This window comes from Apodemus sylvaticus, chromosome 22 (assembly GCF_947179515.1).
Source record: "Apodemus sylvaticus chromosome 22, mApoSyl1.1, whole genome shotgun sequence".
Classification (NCBI taxonomy): Eukaryota; Metazoa; Chordata; class Mammalia; order Rodentia; family Muridae; genus Apodemus; species Apodemus sylvaticus.
Window position 1 is genome coordinate 57,835,628 of NC_067493.1, and position 17,330 is coordinate 57,852,957.

General features: G+C 55.2%; 1 protein-coding gene across 2 annotated transcripts in view; it reads right to left on the reverse strand.

The window, feature by feature from the left end:
• Window positions 1–3,184: 3,184 nt before the first annotated feature.
• Window positions 3,185–17,330, reverse strand: part of Ttc28 (tetratricopeptide repeat domain 28) — a 431,438-nt gene continuing 417,292 nt past the window's right edge. For both annotated transcript variants that reach the window (XM_052169038.1, XM_052169039.1), the window contains 8 exons: window positions 17,126–17,305; window positions 15,996–16,716; window positions 14,918–15,042; window positions 13,096–13,327; window positions 12,546–12,622; window positions 9,902–10,031; window positions 8,793–8,900; window positions 3,185–7,898 (listed from right to left, as the gene is read on the reverse strand). In XM_052169038.1, the coding sequence (XP_052024998.1) occupies window positions 6,340–7,898; window positions 8,793–8,900; window positions 9,902–10,031; window positions 12,546–12,622; window positions 13,096–13,327; window positions 14,918–15,042; window positions 15,996–16,716; window positions 17,126–17,305 (3,132 nt within the window). In that variant the 3' untranslated portion in view covers window positions 3,185–6,339. The remainder of the gene's footprint in view (window positions 7,899–8,792; window positions 8,901–9,901; window positions 10,032–12,545; window positions 12,623–13,095; window positions 13,328–14,917; window positions 15,043–15,995; window positions 16,717–17,125; window positions 17,306–17,330) is intronic.

Sequence of the window (17,330 nt, forward strand, 5' to 3'; positions counted from 1 at the left end):
TCTTATGGGGAGGAGCAGTGAACAGATGGTTCAGTGGTTATAAGTTCTTGCTGCCCTCACAGAGGACCGAGGTTCAGTCTCCAGTGCCCACGTTAGATGGCTCACACCACCTGTCACCTTAGCTCCAGAGAATCCAACACTCTCTTCTGTCTTCCACAGGCACTGCCACCCCTCAGCCCACACATATAAATATAACTTTTTTTTTCAATCTACACAAAAGGGCAGGGTTTTCTGTTTGTAATAACATGGGTCTCTCCTTTTTTACACTTTGTACTTTTTTGAGACAATTTGAACGTGATACCTTACTTGTATATATTCTAAATAATTGGAAAGACAGAATCCCTGCCCTTGGATGACGTGTGGCCTTTCATTTTAGGAACTGCCGGCTGGGCTGAGGGTGGGCGGCCACAACTGCTCTGTGTTCCTGGCTTCTCCTCCAGAACGGTTCGGAACGTTCACATCTTTTCTAGCTGAAGATTAGTTGCTGAACGGCCATCTCACCAGGAAACAGCTGCGGTGAGAGCAGGCAGGGCTGTCAGGTGCTTAGTGACAGTGCTGTGCTTCTGTCCCCAGCATCCCTCGTGGCTGCCTGGTGCTGATGGGAGTCACAGCAAAGGTGGGACCGCAGCTCTGCTGCATCCTTCCTGTGCTCCCAACAGAATGCTCTTCCCCAAAGGCTCAGAGCTGTGGCCAGCCGAAGATTAGTACTCACCTAGGAGATGAAATCACCTGTTCTCTTTGTAGACTGATCGATCTGTCTGTCTGTCTGTCTGTCTGTCTCTGTCTGTCTCCCTTCCTCCCCTCTCTCGTTTCTTACAGCATCAGAAAGTGAGCTAGCACTTGCCACTGTCCTCTCCAGCCTCTGTGCCTTGAGCTCAGCTTCTGGGGCTGCTGTGCCCCCTCCTCCTCCTCCCCCTCCTCCTTCATCCCCCTCCTCCTTCATCCCCCCTCCTCCCTTTCCTCCCCCTCCTCCTCCCTCTCTGGCTCAGCCTCAGCAGTTGTGCTTCTGTCTCCTTGCTGCCTTCCTGTTTTGACCATGAGAGGGAATTGCATTTTTCCCCATGTAGCGTTTCATGCTCGACACACATGAGCATTTCTGGGCATGTGTGCTCCTCGTACGGCTTCTGGCGTATCTCTGGTTCAGTGTTCCCTCCTGCCCATCCCATTAGCCCTGTGCTTCTGACAGCTCTCGGCTATTCCGAGTTGCAGCCTCTGCTGCCCTCTTGCTTATCCCGGCTTTTCTGTCCTGTGTCTTCTCTGATGTCCAGAATTGCCTCCCTCAGGCCCAGAGTTGACCATGGCACTTGCAGTTAGAGCTGCAGCCTCATCCAGGGTTGGGATTCTTGCAATTACATACACAATTTCAAAAAAGGATTCGTGTATGTATGTATTTATGTATGTGGGTACTTTGTCTGCATGTACATCTGCACACCAGAAGATGGCATCAGACAGTTGTGAGCCGCCATGTGGGTGCTGGGAATTGAATTCGGGACCTTTAGAAGAGCAATGGGTGCTCTTAACCACTGAGCCATGTCTCTAGCCCCAGTATAAGAAAAAAAAATTTAAGCCTCCCCCCTTTTTTAGATAGGGCTTTTCTATTTTGTCCTGGAACTCCTTTTTTTGACCAGGTTGGCCTCAAACTCAGAGATCTGCCTGCCTCTGCCTTCCAAGTGCCGGGCCATGCACCACTATGGCCAGCCCGGTTTTATTCTTGTGACTACTCACAGCTGGCTTTCTGTACCCTACTGGTGGGTTCCTCATATATGGGTTCAACCATGAATTAAACATTTTAGGAGAGTGTGTCCAGATACACCCTGTGCTGTCCTCACTCCCTGACTATACAGCTCAGCAAATGCCGTAACAGGTTCTCAGGCCGGTGGGTCATCAGCAGTTACCCCTGAGTAAGGCTCACTCTGCGGATGTGCCTGGCTTAGGTATGGGGATGTAGAATTGAGTTTAAGAGATAGCTGCTGTCTTCAGGGTTTTTGTTTTATTGGGGGTCCACTGTGTCAGCTCCCAGAGGTCTGGAAAGATCCTGTATATGTAAGTGATACTCCTACCACAGACAGAAGCAAACTCCAGGTGGCTGGAGGTGTCCATTGACATTGTGGTGTGTGGTGTGTGCTTTCTCCAGGTGGTGCTGGGCGTGCAAACCGGGGCCGCACACTTTCTAGGACAGTGCTCTATCAAGACTCTACCCCAGCCAGTATTTTTGTGTTGATTACTTCTGTGTCAGGGAGTACACTTGGAATACCTGCCGAGAAGCCACAGCATGTATGTGCACCCACTGATAAGTTGCATGAGACCGTGTGGTGGTGACCAGTGCTCTCTGCTGCTGTCTGGGAGTGAGTGTGTGGTCTGCATGTATGCTGTGTTCATGAAACACCCTCCACATGCATGTGAGGAACGTGGCTTCACTGTTGGAGGCAGATTTCCTGTTCGCTGTGGTCTAACTTACCACATACCCTGCTCTTTCGGCTGTGTAGGGTTACAGGATGAAGTCTCCCTTTATGACAGGACATTTTTCAGCACTGGACTGTCTGTCCACTTCCCTCTTCCCTCTGTGAGTTCTGAGGCTATGTTGTCTAGGTTTTTGCCTTCCTGCTAAGTCCATCGTGAGGCAGCAGGGCCGTTTTTTCCTGGTGTCTGTTTCTTTGGGCTGCCATTTTTCCATCCTCCGTTATGAGCAGTCTGGGGCTGTGCTGCAGTGAGCCTTGCAAGCAGCAGCACGGACGTCGGAGTTTTACACATTGCTGTTTAGCATTTTTGCTGTCACCTAGTGAGATGTCACCCTTTACAGTGCCTGTGCTCTAGCACCTCGCTGTCTACACTCACTAGCCTCGCGCCTAGTGAAAGAAAGACACAGAGGTTGTCTTTCTTCCTGAAAAGGTTCCTTGAAAGTTTCTTGAGGGGCGGGATTGGGTGGCTAAAACCTGTTTGTTGTGTTTTCCCTTCCAAGTAGCCATTCAACAGTAGACATGGCTCTCCACTGTGAGTCTACAAGAGCCACGGTGTTGACCATCTAAGGTTCTGTGTGTGGCTAGAGTGCCCGGGCAAGTGTCCTTTGCTCTCTTCCCAAGGTGTACTTGTGTGTGTGTGTTTGTGTGTGTGCATGTGCGCGTGATCATTTGTAAACACGGCACTCTGGAATTGTGGGAAATGAATAGAGACTCAAGAGACAGCATTTAAAACTGACAGGCTCATGCTTTAATAGACACTGAATCACAAAGGAAGGGCCAAGCGCCCACAGCCTCAATAAAAATATGAAGTTCTTTTTACATGGCAAATTTCATAATATAAAAAGTTTAATGCTGTCTGGAAATTGTGTAATTTACAAAAAGAGTCCATGTAGGCCAAAGGTGGCTAACAATGCATATAAGGAGAGTGAATGCCAAGTGGGGAGGTGCCCAGGACGGGGGCTGCTGAGTGCTGGCGTGGACGTCTCTGAAGGATTCTCTACAAACGGGTCGAGTTCACAAGCCACGAGTACAGTCGATTCTGTGTGAGGGAAAGCTGTGCTGCTGCAGGTTGCCGGCATACACGGTGCTGAGGACTACTGTGCAGGGGCAGCACCTCACCACTGATCAGTGTGGACTGAATTTTTTTTTAAGGGAGGGAGGTGAGACCTGCACACTGGTGCAGGAACAATGTGTGAGTTTTGGTAGGTGATTTTCTTGGGTGTGTTTGCAGGTAGGAGGAGTCATTGCTGGTGAAAACTGGAGCGGCCTGCGGCCTTGCTTTGTGATCCCACCAAGCTCCCAGGGGAAGCTGCGCTCGTTTGGATCGTGTCTTTGTCTGGTAGAGCAGGGTAGAACATTTAAGTAAAAATTTATTAAAACTTTTATTTCCTGAGCTTAAGGGGATGTCTCTATACTACCAGCAAAGGGGAAACAGAGACCGCTGTTGTAACTGTGACTCGGATCTGTTGGTTGGAAGAGGCAAGAGCTAGGTAGGAGCCACCTGCACGAAGTGTGAGCCCTCGAGGCCTTGGGCCCCGTGGGCCGGCCAGTCTCCCCCGCTTCCTTGAATACTTCCTGGCGTTTTCCAGTTGTGTGTACCAAGAGTTGCCTACCTTTCTTTTGAAAGGCTGGGTAACAGGTGACTTCAGGCTTTGTGAACCAAGAGGCAAAATCAGGACTTCTGCTGTACTCATTAGCATTTTAAAAGGTCCGATCCACCGCTGGCTTATGGCCAAAACAAACAGAACTTCAAACTCATTCACCAGCCCTAGCTGTGGGTCATGGTCGTCAACCCCTGACCCTTACAGAACTCTGATCACACAGTCTCTCATGATTTGAAGCGTCCTCTTTGCGACATAGCTGAGAACGCTTCATTTGACTTGATTTCACATGCATGGAATCGCCAAGAATGGCATAAACGACGTCTTGGGTCTGCACACAGGTCCCGTTATTTTGCCAATTCTGTTTTCCTTCATTGAAACTTACATCTAAGACAAATAAAAAGCATCCCAGGTACTGCTCAGTGTCAGTCAGGAAAACAACAGCATACCTAGGGCACCAGGGCAGCCTGGAAGTCCTCCTCCATGGCTTGACAACCACGCATGGTCTGAGGGGTGGAGGTATTTGCTGAATGGCGGGCTGCACCCTGGGTGAAGCACAGAGAGCCAGGCTCCTGGGCACTTGGGGAGAGGCTGAGGTGGTGGCTGAAGAGGACAGAACCCAGCCACCCGTGTTTGTGCTGAGGTTGATTCTCGGTTGCCGAGGACCTGACTTCTTTGCAAGTCGTTTGCACAGTGCTGGGTTTGGTTTTCATCTGCTACATGGTGAGTTAGCTCCCTGCTAACCTAAGATAGTATACGCTGCAAGTATTTCTCTCCTAGGGCCAGGGCCAGGTTAGAACGACAGACTCTTGTTATAGTTGTCACCAAGGTAGTTGGGTCAAATGCAGAATCCTCTACGACAAAACTCACTGGAGCAACATGGAGTCAGTTTGCAAAAGAACATTGTCAGCGGCTACAGAGGGAGGTCCTAGCATGGCATGTTGGTGCAGGCTGAGGCAGGAAGATCCCTGAAAATCTGAAAGGCTAGCTTGGGCTAGAGACCCCCCAACCAGAAACAAACCCAAGTCAGAGCTGACTAGAGGTCAGGAGTGTCCTGGGGGTCATGATGCCAGCCAGGCCCCTAGACCCCTGTGGTAATGGGGCCTGGATGACTGCTCTCACAGTGGGGAGGGTGGGGGCCTTCATCTCAGTGCTCACACAGGAGGAGTCTTCGCCTGACCAGGTGGTGGTGCAGCTGGAGCTGTTGCAGTGTGTGCAAAGACTGACCTGGTGAACGGCAGCCAGTAATCACAAGAGGCTAGCTGGGCTGTAGGGCCTGGTGACCAAGAGAGGAGAGCTCTGCAGCAAGGCAGCAAACGACACGGCAGCAGTTCCGGTCTAGCTAGCGAGGGACTGGATTTTCATTTTTTTGTGGGTTTTTTTAAAAAATTTTTTTCCTTCTTTCTCTCTCTCTTTTTTCTTTAAATAAGGAAATTGAATAATTTCAACCATTCCCCCAGGGAAACTTGATTCTTACTTATGGATGGATATTCAAAATTTGACATTTAAAATTTCTTGAGCTTTTAAAAATAATGGCTATAAATGCAAAGTATTGTTGATAATAAAACCAAGTGTTTATCCATGTACAAAAAGGTCAGTCATGTTTTAAAAGCACAATGTTGTGTTTTAAACCACAATTGCATAGTTCTAAAATGCCTGGACAAGAGTACAGAATTTTTATTTTTGTTTTTGTTTTTTTGTTTTTTTGTTTTTTTTAAGAAAATTCAAGTTTGGCCAGAGTGGGGTCAAAAGGCCCTTGGCCTCGCTCATGGGGAGCAGCTGGGGGTGCAAGCTTTCAACACGAGTTATTGCATTGTGGCTGTGACTTCCGTATCCACCAAAAATGGCTACAATTTAATCACAAAGAATTGGCATTTTAAAAACCATAGTTGTCCTTTTGGCTAATGCAATGCATCAGTGCAGAACTTAGAACGTTAGATGTCCCACCAGCACCTGGAAGCCCAACAAGAGCCGTCTGTGCTCCTGTAGGAAAGGTGTGCATAGAGACTTGGTAGCAAACCCTGTGGCAGGAGCATAACTCTAGCAGGGCAAAGAGGCAGAGAAGGCACTGCCATTCCCACGCAAGACCTGCTTTTGGTGAATCTGGCCCAGGGGCTACCCGTGAGTACAGTGGTATTTGGCATGGCAGTGACCTGCCCAGGGAGCCCACCTGTCTGGGGAGAGACGGTGTCGGTGGCTGTGTGGGTGGGTGGCCGCACTGGACGAGGGGCCGAGCGACCCTGGCTGTGGTGTGCACTGAGTCGGGGCAAGAAGCTGATTTAACATTTGGAGGAAGGGAAGAGCCGTCCTGGGGACAGGAACTTGTAACCGTTGGCCAAGGGAAGTCTCAGAGGGCGCGTGGCGGCAGCTGTTGGGTTGCAACCACTGGGGGTTGTCAGGGTTGCTGTATCTGTGCACCAGTGGCCATTGGTGGGAACTTTGGGTAGCACCTCGTCACATGGCTGCACAGACAGCTCCTTCAGTTCCAGCCTGTCCACCCCACCCTCCTCCTTGCCATGCCGAGGGGACAGATTTAGCAGGCTGAGGACATCTCTTTTTGATGTCAAGGTTCCCGGTGCACCTCGACATATTTTCCGGGGGCCCCTCGGGGGCTGGGGTGTGCTCTGCCAGAGCATCTTGAGGCTGTGTACAGCCTGCACCTTCTCGTCGGGGGCATCAGCTGGACTGGAGCGAGCAGAGCCCGCTGAAGAGTATGAGAGCGCTGGAGATGGTGCGCTGCACGCAGGGGACGCGTTCCGGGGGGACTTGGAAATGTGAGCGCTGTAAGGAGAGCTGGGGTACTTGAGTCTGAAGAGTGGCGGGTCTGCCGGGGAGACTGGGGTGTCACGGCCAGGCGATGGGTGGCTGCTGCCGGGAGGGCTCAGGCCATCCTTGCCCGACACCTCTGATGTGGCAGGGCTGCTCACCTTGGGAAGGGATGAGCTCCTGGCTGGGGGCTGGGGTTTGACAGTGAGCGGTGACAACTGGCTCCTCTGATGAGAGAGGATAGGCTTGCTGAAGGCGCTGGTCTCTGAGGCCCTGAAGACTGTGGTGCTGCTGGGCGCTACCACGCCATCGTCTCGGTCAGAGCCGGCGGGGCCACCACTTCTCTGAAGGCGCTCTACTGCCAGGAGGTGGCTTTTGGTCTCCTCTAGGATCCTCTGGGCCAACTCCTGGGGGTCCAGCTTTGGAGTGCTCTCCTCCTGGGACTTCACAGTGCTGTCGGTCTCCGTGCTGGACTGGTCCGACTCACCTGTGTCTGAGCTTGCCAGCTTACCCACTTTCTGGAAGGGAGAGTTTGGGCTGGGGATCAGGGTCATCTTCACAGGGGAGTTGGGCGTGCTGACACTTCCCTTGGAGCTGACTGAAAGCCTCACACCACCCGGTGCCTTGACGCACGGTTGCTTGGGGTCTGGGGAGAAGCGTGTCTTCCCCTCGCCTTGGTAGGCTGACAGAGGCTCCATGCTGATGATAGAGAACCCCTCGTATTCTTCTTCTTCTTTGCTGGCCCCGCGTCTGGCCTGGGGGGACATCTGGCGCCGTGGCAGGGTGGCTCGTTGTGGGTGGGTGTTCTTGGACCTATCGTAGTCCTGTCGTCCTCGGGGACCTCCGCCTTCCAAACCCCCCTCCGGCTTGGAGACAAAACTCATGGAGGAGGCAATTGAGCTGAGACTGTACACGGAGATGGCGTCGGAGGCAATGCTGTCTGCCCCAGTGGGCGAGAAAGGGGGGTGCTGGGAGCCCAAGGGCAGAGCGTTGGACATGGACTGTGCCGACGCCAGGGACTCCAGGGAGGATGAGCTGTCCAGGCTGAGGCGCTTGGGGAGCTCGGTGGAATCTAGGCATCGAACAGTCAGGCCAAAGAGTTAGGATTTCACAGACCGACACCTCCTTCATGAAGCCTCCCTAATGCTGGAAGCTAGCGAAGACTTACTACACAAGGACAATGTGAATTAACCCCAACTTTGTCAACCACAAGTAAAAGACCCTAGGATTTGCCTAGTCATGTGCCACAGGCCTCAGCCCCTTCTCGGCTCCTGTCACCTTCCACTCAAGCCTTAGTCCTTACTGTTCTTATGAACATCACTAGTGAGCTCAGGCCCCCAAAGGCTTGTCTTCAGTGCGTGCACATCCCCTGCTTCTGCCCTTTGACACCCCCCGCCCCGCCATGCCTGCCAGCAGGGCAGGGAGCTCCTCCTCTTGTCTGCGCTGGCCTCTTCCCAGATATCCCGGCCTCCCTCAGCAGGCATCTCACTGGACAGTAGAGTGCACACTGTGCCCAGGACAGCCCTCCAACCCGTTCCTGCCGCTGCTTTCCATGTCTGTGCAATGCTGCCCTGATCGACTGATTGGTCGGTGCCTGCTCTGAGAGCCCAGTAACCCCTTGGGCCTTCCTGTTACAGTTACATTCTTTAGCAGGACCTGTCAGTTCAGCTGCCCTCTAGCCATAGCTATCACCCAGCTGCCAGCTTCCTATCCCTGGGACGACAGCAGAGCCGGGCGCAGTCCCATGGGCCTCCTCTTACACCATGTTCACCTACATGGCCCTGGAGTAGGACAGGCATACCCTGCCACCATGCCATGTCCCATTAGCTCCAGTGCCTCCTGTCTTGTCCCCACTTTGCTGTTCCTGAGGCAGTGGTTCCTTAGGTTGGCCCCAGGCAAGCTAATGCGTTTGCTGCCTGCACACCCCAAGGACCAGGCTCTCCAGAGCGACAGGGGAGGAGCTTACCGAAGAGTGACAGCAGGGACTGGAGAGCAAAGTGGGTGGTGCGCCGACTAGCCTGTTTCCCGGTTTTCAGGATCACTTCCTCTTGGCCCACTTCACACAGGTCAAACCCTAGAGGAACACGGAAGAGGCACGGCCCTCACCATGGGCAGCGTGGCAGGGGTGCCAGTGAGTATCCAGGGGGGACTTCCCAGCTGACCCATCAGGTCAGGCTGCCTTGCTCAGAAGAGCTCCTGTGCACAGCCTTGCCCGCTGCTGTGGAATGCTGCCCGACTCTTCTGCAGTCTTCCTTGGCCACAAAGCCATGTGCTCAGCACTGGGGCAGGACTTTAGGCTGGCATCCAGGAAGGAGGCCCCTCTCTGCTTGAGGGCAAGGTCTGCCCGCATGCCCTCCGTATCTGTTGTCCTTGGGGTCTGAGATGCCCTTCTGCATTTGTGTCCGAGGGGCTGCTAGCGCCCCCTCCTATGGGTTTTAATGGGCTTCAGAATAGCACAGAGGGCATTGGCTCTCCTGAGCCAGAAGCTGGCTAATGAGCCATTGATGCAGCAGTTAAATGATTTCAGAGACATCCTAGCAGCCACACTGAGGTGGGGGCGGCCCTTGAGCCCAGGTGTTCTAGGTTAGCTGAGCCCCACAGAGACAGCCAGCAAGCACTGTGGCCAGAGACTGTCCCCAGAGGAGACCAGCCAGGCTCCCTATTTGAGCCATCACTGAGCCTGCTGGAGACCGTGGGGTGGGGAAGGAAAGGAAATGGTATGAGAGTTCCTTACCTGGCCTGGAGGCCCTGCCCTGCCCTAGGCCTGGGGGGCCCCTTCCTGCCTCTACCCTGGTGCTGCTCTTGGTCCTTCTGTCCTGACTACTAGTTGCTTAGGTCTGGCCTGGCACTGTCCCTTCCTCTAGCCAGCAGCCCCCTGGACACGTGGTAAAGCCTGTGTTTGTGTTGGTGAGGTCAGGACAGACTAGAGGAGACACTGTGATGGAGGGAAGTGGGGCTGCAGCATCAGCCTCTAAATCGATTGGAAATTTCTACCACACTGGGTTTGACCCAATAGAAACACAGGGAAAACAGAGTAAGGAAAACTGAAATTAAGTCAGAGGCACCTGGACCTACCAAGAGCCGCCAGGAACTCATGACATCCTGGGAGCCGCCACAGTTGGACACTGAGGGAGACAGGGATGGGAGCTGAGGCAAAGTCCTGTTCCTTCTCGCACGCCTGCAGCTGAACCAGCACCTGATGGAGCTGAGGGAGGGACAGACAGAGGTGAGCATACACATGCAGCCTTTTGAGCATCCCACCCAAGCCTCATGGCCCCTGTCACATACTGCTGACCTCTCATGACACCTGCAGCAGCCCCACCCCCACCCCGTCACACCTACTGCAGTCCCACTGTCACACCTTACTGCAGTCCTCTCTGGTCACACCTACTGCAGCCCCCCTGGTCACACCTACTACAGGCCTTCTCTGGTCACACTTACTGCAGGCCTTCCCTGGTCACACCTACTGCAGGCCTTCCCTGGTCACACCTACTGCTGCCCCCCCATGACACCTACTGCTGCCCCCCCATGACACCTACTGCTGCCCCCCATGACACCTACTACTGCCCCCCATGACACCTACTGCTGCCCCCCATGACACCTACTGCTGCCCCCCCATGACACCTACTACTGCCCCCCCATGACACCTACTGCTGCCCCCCCATGACAGCAGCCCTCCCCTGTCACACCTACTGCCTCCCCTGGTCACACCTACTGCAGCCCCGCCCCGTCATACCTACTGCTGCCCCCCCCCATGACACCTACTGCAGCCCTCCCCTGTCACACCTACTGCAGCCCTCCCCTGCCACACCTAACTGTAGTCTCCCTGGTCACACCTAACTGCAGTCCTCTCTGGTCACACCTACCTCAGGCCACCCTGGTTACACCTACCTCAGCCCCCCCCCCCCTGGTCACACCTACTGCAGTCCTCCCTGTTCACACCTACTGCAGCCCCCCTGATCACACCCAGTGCCCTCTGTGCTGGCCATGGACAGTATGGCAAGACGCTGTGTGTGGCGAAGGTAGAGGAGACTCTAGGGGCCCCAGACCTCCTCTGCCTTTTAGCACAGGAGAGGCTGCAGGAGTTGGGGAGGGGAGCTGGGACTGCCTCTGATTTGCTTACATGCCTTAAAGGTAGGCCATCTGTAGGGTCTTGCACTAGATGGGGAAGATTTGATTTCTACATTTTGTGACCACAATGCTCATGGAACAGTTCGTGTGACCCACTTGGGTGTCAGGTGAACCCTGCTTCTGGGGTAGGGATGTTCTGCCTGTGTTTGTCACTGGTTCTGCCTCTGCTGATCTCTGGTGGAACTTGAGAGGTCAAATCAGGACAGAGCGGAACAGGAAAGGGGTAGCCAGAGCAGAGGAGGGTACAAGCCCCCAGCCCAGAACTCTGTGCCAGCATTCCTGTGCACAGCCAGCGAGCTCAGAGCTGCAGGGTACAGGGGTGGGTGGGAAGGTGCTCACCTGACAGCAGCTGCTAATTAAAGTTGTACTTACCATTCCCACCATATTTTTAACAGCCTTCAGCCAGCAGAGTATAAAGAAAGGAAAGGGTAGAGAGAGAGAGAGAGAGAGAGAGAGAGAGAGAGAGAGAGAGAGAGAGAGAGACAGAGTTTAGATTCAAGCATAGCAGATATGCACACAAGCCGCTCGCTGCCTTAGAAGATGCTGCACCAGCCTGGCTCTGACTGGAGAGGAGTGAGAGGCAGCAAGGGGGACACAGGAGGTGAGCACACAGGAGATGCCCTGGCCAGCGGCCAGCCATCCTGGGGCCCACAGTGAACAGACCCAAGGTCCCTTTGTTCCACGAAAGCAAGAGACATAAACAGCTGGCACTCTGAGGCTCTTGGCCAGGCCCACGGTGTAGGGGTGAAGTTCTGCATTCTTGTCTGGAGAAGAGACAAGATTGCAGTTGTCTGGAGTTCTCTTCTGGATGTTTTAACACGCAGTGATTTAGAGGTGTTCTCTAATACTATTCAGTGAACGGATGTGGCGTGCTAATTATAAAAGCAGTGGGGACTCAAGGAAGCCAGGTCACTGACTGGCTCTGTGTCCCAGTGATGGTGCCAACAGTCCCAGGGCAGAGGAGTTTCCAGGAACCACTGAGGGTATCTGCCCTGCTGAAGCTCACACAGGGTAGCTATGCTGCGCATAGCTGAGACTGGTCGATACTCCTCAGCAACATGCATTACTGTGCCAAGTTCCACCCTCCTGGATGACCAGGGAAACCACTCTGCTTCCCTGAAGAATGCCATCCAGATCCCCTCCCCCCCACCTGTACACCTGGGTGGTCTCTGGATTCTCAGTGGCCAGAAGGAAAGTTGGGGCAGGTGGAGGGGGGTGGACAGAGAAGCTGCTGGGAATGGGGCTGCTCGGAGCTCAGAGTCAGAATTCACGCCCCCCCCCCCAATTCCACATTTCCTCAAAGCTGCCTCTTCTCTAAAAAGGCTTTGCCCTCAGGTGCTGGCCCAACACTGTGACACTGGTCAGATAGCTGGGGGAGCCTCGGGAGGTGGCAGGGTGCGAGAGGACAGTGAATAGAGGGTTCTGGTGACACCTGGATCAGAGGCAAGGCCGTGAGCCCTAAGAAACTGTGTAGCCCTTGCTTATTCAGAGATGCCATCCTAGCTATTCTCTCTCTTCAGAGGCAGGGCAGGCACGCTCCACATTTCCGGTCACTCTTTCTGCCCAGCCTGCACTGAGCTGTACTTACCCGGCTGATGAGCTGCTCGCCTGTCTCTGAGGCTGTGATGAGCTTGCACAGTGCTTGGAGGGCTGGGTTGGGCAGACCTAAGCAGGGACAGAGGAGCAGAAGTCACCTTCTAGGGAAGGAGTTCCGGTGCTCAGCACGGAGGATGGTTAGCCTACTGCAGGTTGGCCTGGCCGGTGGCATGTTCCTGTGTGGCCTGGAGCACGTGGCCCCCAGAGAAGAGGGGCCATGATGCTGTGCTTTACTCCCCCACAGTTATGGCGCTGGGACAGCCTTGACCCCAGGTGGCCATGCGCCTGTGTCAGCCTGGCTGCTCTGTGGTTTTGCCAGAAGCATAGCTACTAGTGACAATGTTTGCCTGGGACCACTCTCATCCCCCAGCCCAGGTGGGGCCAGCACACCATCATAGACAGGAAGGCTGGGTAAGGTGGGCATCAGCCGTGCATCCGTGGCAGTGCCTCTCGGGGACTCTGTCACCTTGGGGCATGTTTCTAGCTACAAGGCCCAGCATCCTTGTGACGACTCGTGGTATCCCTGTGCCAGGGCAGCTTACCCAGCAGGGCCTGGAGAGTGCTGCTGCACTGCTGCAACCTGTCGCCTGGGTCTGAGGTTGGAAAAAAGACAGCTGCCGGCAGCCCACTGGTGGCAGGGTCCAGCCGGAAGCCCACTGCAGTGAGGAGAGCCTGCCAGCCAGGGATGCCACCCACTTTGTTCTCGACGCTCTGCTGCGATGTGTACATGGCGTTGCGCTGTCCATTCTGGATCCGCTGCAGGGACTTCTCCACCTGGTGGTAATGGGGCAGTTAGAGACCCAGGTTAGCCCCGGTCCTCCTCCTGGGGCTTTGGGGGAAGTGGGTGTCATGCTGACTACTGCCACCTAGGAAGGCCATTTGGCCAGACTTTGGGACACGATACTGAGGAGGTTTTATGCATAGGAGGGTGTGTGACTGCCAGGAGCTGGTCATCAGAGCTGCAGGGCTGGGGCCAAGGAGTCTTCCCTTCTCTACTCTGCAGAAAACAGCTTCAGGCCAGAGCCTGCCCAGGCCTGCACCCTCACCACCCTGCCAGATTCTCATTTTCTACAAAGCTCTCCCGATGGACACCTGGCTCTGTCCTGAGACGTCACAGGCACATGTGTCCCCACAGAGGCTTGCAGACTGTCTAGCATGTCACCTGAGGCTTCTCTTAGAGCGCAGCACAAATCAGACGTTTGGGGGAAAAGAAGTGTCCACCTACTAGGGGTCAGGAGTGGCTGTCCCTGGGACAGAGGGGTCAGAGGCACATTGCCTCCTGCAGGACAAACAGGTATTGTTACAAGAAAGGGTGGTGGGGGCTTGGGGGTGTGGCTCTGGCCACTACCAAGAGGAGGAAAGCAGTGGATATGCCTATAGCCGGAGGCCTCATGAGGCCCTGAGGCCGGTTGGACAGAGTGAGCAGAAAGGGCAGCTGGGAGAAGTCTGCAGTGGCGTGCAGCAGTGCCTTTGGTGTAGTGGGGGACTCGAAAGGGCTCACAGATATGGGGTGACGGAGAAAGCTAATGTCTCGGCATCCTCGGGGCCTGGAGTATGGCTGCTCACAGCGGCTGGGCTCCCCTAGGTACAGCACATGCCGATGGCCTAAGGGTCAGAACCTCCACACAGACCCAAGCCCAAGGAATCATGCACCTTCTCTCTCAGCAATGTGTAGAGAGCCCCGGACTCGGGGTTGGGGGGCTCAACAGCCTGGCTTGGGTCTTCTTCATGCACTAAGATGATTACCCAGTCAATATGGCCTGCCCACCTAGACCCCAGCCTACTTCCCACTCCTGCAGTGGGTTCTCTGAAGCTATGGTGTCTGCTCTAAGCCTGTGAGGTAACCACAGACAACCGTGTGTCTGTGCTGCATGGGCCCAGCCTGGGCCAGGGTTGGGCTGGGAATGATAAGAGACTGCCCTCCATGTTCTGAGCAAAGGGGAAAGATAGGACACGTTTTGTGCCACCATTTTGTTTTGGGGGTGAGGGAATCTTTTGTAGTCCAGGTCAGCCCTTAACCCCTGGCCTTTTAGCTGCACCTTCTGAGTAGCTGTCTTAGCTGCCAGCTTCTAACTGTGCAGGCGCCTTTAGGCCTCATGGACACTGGGGCTGGCCAAAGACATAATCAATGCTTCCCTGAATCCAGGGAAAGACTCTGGTAATGAAGTCTGCCAGCTGCGGGGGTCTTACTGCCGGCCGGCGATTCATCCGCTAATCCACCCGCGACCCTGAGGTCTCCTCTCACCACCACCCCTCCAGGTAGGAAACCGAACAGTTGGATCTTGCCACCCCATCTCATGCTGTCCCGGCCAGTTCTCACCGGCACCTTGCCCAAGCTCCCCAGAGGGTCCTGCCAGCCCTCACCAGGTGCAGCAGCACACGCAGGGCGTCCCGTGCTCGCTCCGGGTGCTGCAGGATCTCCGTGAGCGCCTGGCCGACGAGCGACGAGGGGCTGTTCAGCTTGACATCACTCCCGATGAGTGTGAAACCTGAGGATAGCACAGGGGGCTCCTCAGGGGACTGCAGGGGACAGCACTGCTACCCAGCCCAGCAAGAGAGCTGAGCGCTGGCAGGTGTGGGCTGTTCCTGGCCTTTTGGGCACCCATACTGCTTAGCTGCCCCCGTGAGCCATCGAAGGGTACTCCAGAGCAGCCTCTGGCCTGGGCAGCCTGAAGCTCCCTTGTCAGAGAGAGGCCTTGTGGGAGAGAACTTGGAGCAGGAGCCAGCCATCGGGGGTTAAGACTGTTGTTCCTACAATTCAGAAGGAACAGCCTGCGCGAGCAGCAGGCAAGACCAGGTAGCGGAGCAGCAGGAGCCCATTGGCCTCCCCTCCTGGAGCCTTCCCTTAGCTCCTCTGCCTCTCAACAACAACAACAACAACAACAACAACAACAACAAAACAAAACCAACAAAATGCATGAATGCCACTTTCAAACAAGCACACCAGCCCAGGAAGCCAGCACACAGGCAGGGATTCCCGTGGGAATGAAGGGCCAGGCAACGGGTCTGGTCTCCTACATGGATGCTGTGGGGCCTGGACAGGACAGGTATGGTCTGACAAGGGACTGTGGGTCAGCAGGACTCGTGCTCTGCCACAGCACAAGCCACTCGGTGGCACGGCCACACTGAAGCCTTGTGCTGCTCAGTGGGAGGCAAGGCCACCCTGGAGGAGCTGTGACACTGCCAGGGGTGCTGGACTGCAGAAGGGCAGGTGACATCTGCATGGCCACATCAAGGGTCTCTCTCTCTTCCCCCCACCTAACACGGAGCTTTGAACTCGGTGCCCAGTGACAGACACTGTCCACTGATGCTGAGTGCTGTGGACTCTTCCTGAGGGTGACCCGGAAGTGGGTGGTTGTGCTTCCAGGGGCTGAAGATGGGGCCTTGGCAGCCAGAGCCTGCTTCCCGCCCTCAGGCCCACCTGCGGGCTTCTGCTCCCTACCTGCCCAGTTGGCGGGGTGAGAGAAGGCCTTGCTGCTCTGTACCACCTTCATGGCCTCACCCAGGGAGGCGCTGGCCTTCAGGCCGTTCAGCAGGGATGAGTAGAAGGCATGAACGAACATCTTGGAAGCCGCAACCGGCACCGGCCACAGAGCCACAAGTACACACTGTGCGCCGGCAGCTAGGAAGGCCCGCGTCAGTGCCACCAAGCCGTCTGCGGTGACTCGTCCGTTGGCCTCCTGGGAGGAGCTGAGCACCACCAGCTTCACAGATAGCCGCAGGTCCAGGAGGTCAGCCGCAGTGAGGAGCAGCTCCCGCAGCGGCGGGCAGTCCGAGATGCTTTCTACGTCACTTGCATCGTCCTGTACCCGCAGTGACTCGGGGATCGTGTAGGGGTGGCCGAAGGAGCTCTTGCTGCCAGCAGGGTTGCCCTCCGTGTTGGGTGTGAGGACTAAGGCCGACAGCTTCCAAGAGACATGGGTAGCAAAGTGGACACACTCGGCCTGGGTCAGGGCACTCATAACCCTCTCCTTGGTGGCCATACTGCCCACAAGGGGCTGACAGCCCAGAAGCTCTGACACCATGTATGCCTCCTCTTCTGCAGAGGGCATCGGGCCCCACAGCCACCTGTCCATCACTGCTGACGGGAGCTTAGGGTTGCCTATGACAGCTGCCATGGCGGTGGAGCTGGAATACGTGGGCGGGGTCTTCCTCAGGTGACACTGTATGGAGAGGAGGCACTGTGAGCCGGGCACCACACTCACCCTAAGTTTTCAGCACCTTTGTGATCCCATGCGGCCATCCCTGCTGCCAGCAGGGTAGAGACTTCTGCAAGCTGGCAGCACCCAGTGCCTAATGCTTAGTGAGCCAGGCAATGCCAGGGACACCAGCTCCCTTCCCATCGGGGATGTGGGGTTGACCATGGAGACTTCAGAAGTTTGTTCCTTTCCCTCTGAACTGATCCTGCCTCTTGAGGAAGTTATAATACACCAACAAACTAAAAATTAAGATCTTTAAAACCACTGAGGCAGAAACTACCCCATATGAATTATTCCCTGGGGCTGGAGCCTGGGGCCTGGTTACTAAGCCTGCCCACTGCATGGGAGAGCCCAGAATCAGGCAGTGTGTTACCTTGGAGTGCGGACCAAGGGAGCGGACGGCAGGCACAGCGATGAGGGTAAAGCGCTCGTACAGGTACTCGTTGGAGGCGCTGCCCTTCAGGAGAGCAAAGGGGACAAGGTAGAGCTCCCCCTCCAGAACCAGGACCAGCTGCCGATGCCGGCCCACGGGGCCGCTGGAGTGCATCAAGCCCTGCAGAGGAAGGACAGGCGCTGAC